This window comes from Suillus paluster (genome assembly GCF_016628075.1).
Source record: "Suillus paluster strain FC165 chromosome Unknown EDB91scaffold_81, whole genome shotgun sequence".
In the NCBI taxonomy this organism is placed as follows: Eukaryota; Fungi; Basidiomycota; class Agaricomycetes; order Boletales; family Suillaceae; genus Suillus; species Suillus paluster.
The window spans coordinates 148,303-157,227 of NW_024537641.1; the positions used below are offsets into that span (position 1 = coordinate 148,303).

At 50.1% G+C, this 8,925-nt stretch overlaps 1 protein-coding gene across 1 annotated transcript; it reads right to left on the reverse strand.

Moving 5' to 3' along the window:
• Positions 1–2,480: 2,480 nt before the first annotated feature.
• EDB91DRAFT_1085915 (uncharacterized protein) lies at positions 2,481–3,866 on the reverse strand (the record flags this gene model as incomplete). Its single annotated transcript, XM_041315966.1, has 4 exons — positions 2,481–2,513; positions 2,559–2,649; positions 2,727–3,084; positions 3,110–3,866. The coding sequence occupies 4 exons, from the start codon at positions 3,864–3,866 to the stop codon at positions 2,481–2,483; spliced, it is 1,239 nt and encodes a 412-aa protein (XP_041172456.1).
• Between the last annotated feature and the right edge of the window lie 5,059 nt (positions 3,867–8,925).

The window sequence follows — 8,925 nt, forward strand, 5'->3', positions numbered from 1 at the left end:
ATTCCCATGAATGCTTCTCCTTTAACGTAAGCGATAAGAACTTCGTCATCTTGTAGTTCTTCTATTATTTCTTGTTGCTCTTCTTCTTCCTCTTCTTCAGGGTAGAAGTTCCGGTTGATCCTCGGGAATATCTTCCGAGGGTATGTATGCTTCTTCGTCTTCGATTTCTTCTATTCTTGGTTGCATAGAAGCATGTTTGTTTCTGTCAGAGATAAGGGTTTGAATCATGATTGGGTCTTCTTCTAGCGAGATTTCGCTTTTAGCCCAGTCTATTGTTGGATTTTCATTCTTGAGCCATGGAAGTCCGAGGATGATGTCTTCTCCTCCGAGAGAGGTGATAAGGAAGGTGGCGAACATAGTTCGGCCTCCTGCTGAGAAGAATAGATTGCAGGCTTTATTAATAGTTCCTGCCTTGTTCTTCGTTCCATCCACGTTCCGGACTTCGATTTGTGAAGAGAGATTATGAGTTGAGAAATTGTTCTTTTGTACGTATTTCCAGTCAATGAATGTTCCAGCGGCGCCCGAAGTCAATTAGGGCGGCTGCTTCGGCGGTTTTATCGGACTTGCAGGATTCGATCGAAATAGGAATGCGCATGGAATTCGAAATCGCCTACAGAAGATACAATGAGTCCGATAGATGTACTAGGGGTTTCCGACGCCGGTCCGGTCTCCCCATTTAGAAATCCTTCTTAGAAGAAGAAGGTACTTTCGACGCCTTCCAAGCTTTCCAAGCAAGGAATTCCTGATACTCTGCGTCTTGATCGTCTTGTTCGATCTTGGTCTCACGGACTGGTCGTCCGGCCGGCTTCTGCCAACCGGGGGCGGATTCTCTGTGGTTAGGGCAATCTTTCATAAGCCCTTTCTTTCCACATTTGAAGCAGAGTCCTAATTTGCGACGTCTGTCTTGTTCAGATCTAGAGAGTCGCGCGTTGCGGACTGTAGTCGTTTCTTCTTCTTCGTCAATGTCGATCTTGTCTATGTCCATTGCGTACGGGTCATTTTTCTTCGAGAAGCCTCCTGCAGAACTCATAAGAAGCCTTCTGGATTCGTATTCTCTAGCGGCGTCAATCCAGTCTTTGATGGTGCTCGGCATTTTCTCTCTCATGAGAATTGCTTCTTGGACTTCTTTTCTAAGTCCTTGTCTGAAACATGTTGTTTCAACGTCAGAGTCCGTGCATCGGGCTTCTGCCGAGATTCGCTTGAAGTAAGTGATGTATGCCGAGATAGTGGAGGTTTGCTTTGCTTTCATCATCACGTTGACAGCGGTAAGCGTGTCGTTCTTAGGGAAGAATACCGATTTGAACTCAGTAATGAATTCATCCCATTTCCCCATTGGGGTAGCAGTGTCGTGTTTCCTATTAATCCATCCGGTGGCCCATTGTTGGGCGTGTCCCTTGGTCATAAAAGACTTTGCGAATGCAATACATTTCTCGTGGTTGTCGTATACGTCTTTATTGATGGTAATGTAGGTGGAGACAGTCGTCCACCAGGCTTTCGCCTGTTTCTGCGATCCGTCAAAGTTCGCCGGTCTGTTCAAGTTAAGTTCTCCCATTTTCTTTCTAGGTATGGGTTCTGATGGAGTCTGAGGTGGTGGTGGTGGTGGTGGGTTCGATGGACCTGGTTGATCTGGTCCGTATCTGTCTATGTATTCGTTGTTATCCTGTTGGATAGGTGAACCTGGTTCAGAGAAGTGTTCGTCTTCGTGTTCAGACTCCGAGGAGTACTGTCGTTGTTCGCGATAAGCCACGATGTGTCTCAGGCGACTACTAGGGTAGCGCTGTCTTGTGATAGAGCTTAACCTTTTGTTACGCCGAAGTATAACGCAGGCAAACAATAATCAATAAGACCAAAGGTCTGTCGATACGTTCAAGACAACAGTCTTAAGAACGCCCAAAGTGAAGTCAAGGCTAAGTACCGAAGAGGTAACTTAGAATCAAGTCAGATGTTCAGAGGAAAACCAGCGTAGGTTAAGCTGAAGAATCAGTGTCACCTAGCCAGGGTTTATATAGGATACTGGGTACAGGGTGTGACGTAATAATAGGTATGTATCAGTAAGCACATGCGTAAAGCAATGAGGCGTCTGAGTAATACCGAACTAAATATAGCATGATAAGAGACATGCTTGAAAAGCGTGAATCAAGGGAAAAAGAAGTAAAGTAAACACAGCTGTAACACGTCTGGGCCTAAATAGGCCTCTGTGGTCTGGTATGCACCATGCGGTTGTGAGACATCATCACTTTCCTGTCCCGCTTGCACAGTCAGTAAATGTGGGCAGATGACTTAGAGGTGGTAGTTCGTGTCTCCCATGAGCTACCGATTCCTTATCGTCGTACACATTGTATTCAGGTCTTGGGCCTGAGCCGGTTTGATGAGGGAGTGTGTTGTTTGTTGGGGGTCTCATTAATTTTTGCATGCACAAGGATTGTATTTGCACGGGTGGCGAGGCTAGTAGTACGGATGAAGCGACGGGTGGATATATTTTATGTATTAATTTTTGGGAGTGGGGGGGTGTACTATGTGTGGAAGATTGTGTGTAGGGCATGATATTATCTGCTTACTGGTAAGTTGGGCGTTTCCCTTTTGATCTCTGGTTTCTTGCTGTTTGGATTGTGGACTTCGTCCCAATTCTGGGGCCATTCCACGATGGTACTTTGGGGAATGGGCATAAACCCCTTGGGTGGGCGATGGAGTGGCATATGGGGCACGCAGATAGGGCTACTGCTGACCTGCAGCCGTCGAGGCTGGTTGGGTAGTCAAGGATGCGTAGGAGGGCCTGGAGGTCTGTCCAGGATTTGGCGGTACGTATAGGGCTGACCGTGAAGACGTTGAAACGGGGAATGGATAGCCCACCCGTTACTTTGAAGTCAAGATGCTCTATCCTAATGGACCGGATGAATTTCCAGGTAGCTTGGTATACTTTTTCTTCGTCATCGATCTCGCTCATGGAGATAATATCATTAATCTCAGCTCTAGTCTCGTCAGAGGCCCATATATCTGCGACCGCTTTGTGGACAAGTTGGGTTGAGGAGGTTGTGAAGCCGGTTAGGCAGAAGAGTAGTTCAGGGGGGTTCATAGCAGCTGAAGCTGTGAGCTTCGAATGTGATGTCACTGGCTGACCATATGCGCTTCTCGAGGAGGAGGTCCTTCATCTCTTCTGATATGTTGTGGACTAGGAATCCAATGGGTAGTTCCTTGCTCTCTTTCCCGCCTTGGGGTTGTGGCGGGGAGACGCGTACTGGTTGAGCGTCTTGGTGTACGAAGTTCATGACGATGCCCACTTTTGTGCAGATGCGTTCAGCTAGAATCACCGCTTTTTCGACTACGTCTTTACCAGTGTGGTCAAAGACTTGTACTACAAGTTTGGGGTGGGGGACTTGGAACCAAGCGAGCAGTACTTGATTGTCTAGATGGTCGAAGATCTGGGCTGAGTGCGACATGTGGGTGTGTGGGAAGCTGCCTATTGGCATTGGCATGAACTGAGGGAGTGTGGTGCACTGGTGGGGGCCATCATGCCGGACCGTTGAGCGGTTCTTTTCGGCGAAGGCCAAGTGGTCTAGAATGGCTCTTTCCTCCTCGTTTGGGGTGTATGTAGGGGAGGGGGATGGTGGGGCGCTCATTTGGTGGTCGTCAGGCAGGCTTTTTGGGGCATGTATCGACTGTGCAAGGTCACTATGGGGGGACGTGATAGTGTGCGAGGCAGGTTCAGGGGGTGGGGGTGGTACTGGGAGTACGTCAGGGGAGAGGTTAATGCCTCTTGTGGTTCTACCGGCCGGGGTTGGGGTAACCGTATTGGAAGGGGATGTGACCATGGGCGGTGAGGTAGCTGTAGGTGGGGTCTTATCGTTTCCTAGCAGCAGGGAGTCCATTTGGTCGTCTTCCGGTAGGATGTTAGGGGGGAAGAATTTTGGCCCAGCACAGGGGGGTATTTGGGGGGAGTCAGGGAAGTGAGGGGTAAGGGCAAGTGGCTTGGGTGGTGGATTTGATAGAGGTTTGTTCCTTTTCTCTCATGTTCCGAGTGGGCAATGTTTTTGGGTGTAGAGTGCAGGTTTATATCTGTGTAGTTTAGTCGGCGCATGTGAAGCTATGTGGTGCTTGTCGTTATACTCGTCGGGGTGTGTCAGATTCTTATTAGTGGTGGTTTCTCAGGAGTGACTCGTTTATTTAATGGTTAGCATATATGTGTTCATTATCTTACATCGTGTTTCTGGTGGGGCTCGTTTCAGTTTAGTTTGGTGGTATTCGCTGGTGTTATGTCTGTCTTGATGTAATTGGGTTTGTGGTTGTGCTGCGGATTGTTATACTTTGGTGCTCGTTTTTGTATGGTTTCGTCAGGATGATTCGTGTGTGGAGTCGGCTGTGTCGTACTTATGTGTACCATATGTTGTGATGAGGGAGATTGTTTTATATTGTATTATATTGTGTTGAGGCCAGTTGTTCACTGTGAGCAGTGCGTCGCTCTACCTTGCCTGCGAAAATGCGTGGGAAAAACTGTCCATGGTGGTGGTACGAGTTCAAGGGCCCCCCGTTGACGTTGACGTGCTTTGCCTACTCATGATGTTGCTTGCTCTTGTATTCAAACCATTACGTGGTGACTGTTGCGATGACGAGAGTAATGCTACTTACTAATTATAGGGTGCCTAATCTTTGCGAGTCGCTCGTTGTGCAGACTAATCGAGGAACTGATGAAGCACGATGTATAGATGTAACTATTACAATGCGGGGTTCTGACTATGAGTGACGGAGACGATGGTCTGAGTGATTTGGGCGAAGGTGCGAAGCACCTCCCAGTCCCGAGCTGCATCCTGTGCAAGAAAAGGTGAGCTGCAAATCCCATAATGGTAGGAGTCCTGACAACTGCATCAAGCGAACCGCGGATACCCAGGACAGTAGGAGAAGGGACGAGTACTCACGTGGTGCGTCAACGTTGGCAGTGGCATTGTGTACCGTAGAAATTCGTCTTGTAGGATTGGGGTGGCTTGAAGGTATGGTGCGAGTATCTGAGCGTGGTTGTGAAGGTAGAGCTGAAAAGTGTCGCTGGCCCAGCGACCCATTGTTTTCACAACATTGAATGGGATGTTTCGGAGGAGGTATTCCAGGGTAGCACCTATCCTGATGGCGTGGCCCTGTAGCAGCTCTAAGCTGGCGTCCTTGGCTGCTTCGGCGAGGCGAGATATGAATCTCGTTTTTGTCAGGGGGTGGTAAGAGTTTCCGAATTTGTATGCAAAGAGGGCTTTATCATGTGGGGGGTTATTGATGTGAAAGTGGTTGGCCAGTGCTGTGCTTGGGTCTGTAAGGCCGTGTTGCTTGGCCCAGAAGATGTCTTCAGCTGCCAATTTGTGATGACTTTGTGTGCGGGAGATGGAAAACGGTGGTTACAAGGCCATTTCGATCTGTTTCTGCGACGGATATCAGAGTGCTTCACATGGATTGCTGGGTCAAAGGATGATAGGTTGGGAACTGTGAATTCCCCCGCCCTAGCGATGGAATAAAAGGCTGTTGTGAGGCAACTGCCTACTGCTGGCGTCAAGAGGGTCCTTGGAATCCAGCTTTTGCAGAAGGTGGGTGATGAAATCTATCGTGTAAGGTTGATGCTTCTTCAGTTTTGATGTTTGAGGGGTGAGGTTCTTGGCGGCCTTCAGCATTGTGATTATCTGGTTGCCGGTCACTGAATCAGGCCACTCTTTTCCAGTGTAGGATGTGCCATGCGCAAATGCCGTGGACGTAGTTACCTATGGTGCTGCCCAAATAAGATCCTGCTAGGTCGGAAATGAAGGCCGAAATGAGGTCGGAAGATGCGGGGGCTCGTGATGCTTCATTGATGGATTTGCAAGTCGCAGTACACGTGAAATGCGAGGATGCCACTGCCGTAGATTTCTTGGGTACTGCTTGCCCATGCGTGGATCATGACGTCTTGTATGCGCTGTGTGTCAGCATGTGGGAGGGGTGATGATGCTGAGCGTGAATTTGCTGGGCACCAGAGGCAAAGCCGCTCTTTTGCTGTGCAATGAGGGCAGCAGTGTAGATTCTTGTGGCGTGAGTTTAGCGGGATAGATTGTGGCTAGATGCGCCAGATTGAGGAAGGGAGGCCTGAAACTCGAAATTTTGGACTTACTAAGTTTGCGTCGCTTTGAAGAGTTCTTCTCCCTGATGTCGGAGCTTGTCATTGATGTGGGTGCGATGGCGGTGCTCGTTATCAGGCATTTGATGGCGTTTTGATGACTGCACTGCAAGACCTGTGTTCAGAAGGGAGCGCAGGACTGTTAAAGTCGGTGATGAACTTCCGAAGGGGATGAGGGATGGGGATTGGGGGGAGAAGTTGGGATAGAGGTGGATAGATGCCTCTGGAGGGGCCATCTGCAGGGTTGTGTGCGCTGGGTACATAGTGGGTGAGGAAAGAGCATCGTGAAGATGCTGCGATCTCGTGGATTCGCTTGAATACTGTGTTGGTAGCCTTGTTGCAGCTCCATCCCTTCCACCAACCTTCAATGACGCCTCAATTATCGCCAAAAATTTTGATGCAATTGCCTTCTGGGCAGTGAGCAGTGAGTGCGAGGATGAGGAGCTCCATTCCAACTGCTTCCGCCCATCCGATGTCCCGGTCATCGGCTTTCCAGCCCGGGAGGAGACACCAGGCCCACCATCTGCCTTTGATCCATATCGCGATGCCAGTGCCTGAGCTAGCGTCAGAGTAAGCCGCGGGTTCAATGACTTCAATGGGTCTGGGGATGGGGCGGGAGACGTCGGATTGTGCGAGGTTGGCTTTCCACCATCAGAGGTCTTCGGCTGTGTGTTTGGGAGGGGTATGTGGCATGTGCGGATGGTCACAGAAGATGGAAAACATGGATTTGAAAGATACGAGGTAAGCTCACCCTGCTGGGAGAACCAAGGAGGCATGGAGTAGCTTTCCGTATAGTTGCTGGACTTCTTGTAGGGTGTGGGTGGGTTGGGTCTCCCATTCCCAGATGGCCACCAGGTATTTTTCCTTCTTCTTCTGTGGGATCGAGACGGTGCGGGTCGCCAGATCCCAGAGAAATCCGATGAAGGGTGCACATGACGAGAAGACAATGTCTTTTGCCAGCTCCCATGGAATTCTGAGGAGTTTGGACAGCCAGCCGATGTCGTCAAAGCAGTAGGTGAACAAGGCATCTTCAGGGGAATGTGGTGAGGTAGATGATAGATCTTGGATGGGGAAAGCTTGGTCTTCGTCGTACTCTTCGACTCGGCCATTTGGCATGGTGGATCCCCGATACCATTTTCAACCCCCGTCCACCAGGAGCCCTCCGTTCTGTGCGATGATGGCAGCGCGAGATTTTCGGAGGCTATTATAACTGTCCAGATGTTCGCGACGAATGTGTATGAAGAAGTGGTCATCTGACCCATTTGGACACGGGACCCATTCCCTGGGACCTAAAGATATCTGCACCTGCATCTGCCACTTCACCATAGGTGCCTGCAGATGGGGAGAAACCAAAGCAAAAACTTGAGTCGATTGCAAAGCTGTCGGTTCCCGTTCTGACCACGAGTCCCGGCCATTGAGATGGGTGGAGTGGGATTGTGCGATATGCTTCGGCGACGTCACGTACAGCAGCTTGCGAACCTGGTGGAAGGGACCAGACGAGGAGGCAGATGGTTGCTGCTGTGCCCCATGTACAGGGATATAGGTTTGAATCAACTGAGGAATTAATAGAAGATACTGTAGGGGAAGGATGGAGGGGAAATGAAAGGTTCTGTACCAGCCGAAATTTCCCTGGTTTCCCTGGTTTTGGGACCATGGAAAGGGGGGCTGTCTGGAAATGACCAATGAGTGTCTCAGTTTCGGATCTTGATAGCGGTCCGATATATCGTCCCATGAGATATTCGTGATTAAGTATGGTAGTGAAAGCGCTATGGTGTTCGAGGAGGGAAGTGCTATTAGGTGGGGTGTAGGTGTGAGATATATCGGGGATGCTACCCATGAAGCCAATACGTAAACCGTTTGGTATATGTGCATATTTATGGATAAGGTTTGTGGAATTAAGGAAGTGCAACCAGACTTCGGGGTGATAGGGAGTGATAGCATTAGACATTCTCGCTTTGAGGACATTCTTGAGCTCCGTGGCTCTTCGCTCCGCATCCTGAACATTCGTGTACTGTGAGAACGAGAGGTGCTTGAGCACCCCTTCGGTCTTTGCCAGTTGTAGCAGAGTTTGCATCCGTCTGGATTGACGAGATGCCCCTCTGCGTTTCGGTGGCACCGAGTTTTGGTCTGTTTGTCCCAAAGGAACTCGGATTCGCACTTGTGGATGTTGTGATGGAATCGGCCAAGACAGAGGGCGCAGGCTGATGGCCCGGATTGACCTGCGCCCATTGGAAAAGACTGCTGGCTTTTCTGGGGCTTCTTTCCGGGCTGGTTGGCGCTTGGAATGCGGTAAGGATGATAGCAGTCATTGCTTGACGGAGAGGGTGCTTCGGCCCCTGATTGTTTGCTGCGGTTTGCCCCCGCCTCGCGGCCTCAGGAACACGAGGACACGTTGGGCATTGCGTTCTGTAGCTGGTTTGGTGAAGCGAGGCAAGAGCGGGGGGGGGGGAAGGGTGGGAGCATGATGTGGTTGGGTAGTGGGTAGCAAGAGCAGGAAGCAGCAAGAGATAGCGGGAGCCGAAGATAGCGGGAGCGGGAGATAGTGGGAGTGAAAGATAGCAGGAGCAGGAGATAGCAGGAGTGAGAGATAGCGGGAGCGGGAGATAGTGAGTGCCAGATGTGGTGTGCAGGGTGTAGCGCAAGTGAAGCGAGCAAGGTGTGGTACGAGCGCGGCGAGCAGGGCAGGAGTTAAGCAAGCGGGAGCAGGACGTCAGGGTCAGCAGGTCATGTGAAAGGGAAGGAAGAGTTGTGTTAGTTACGAGTTTGGATGTTGGGAGTGATGGGCATACCATTTTAATGCCTTTGTC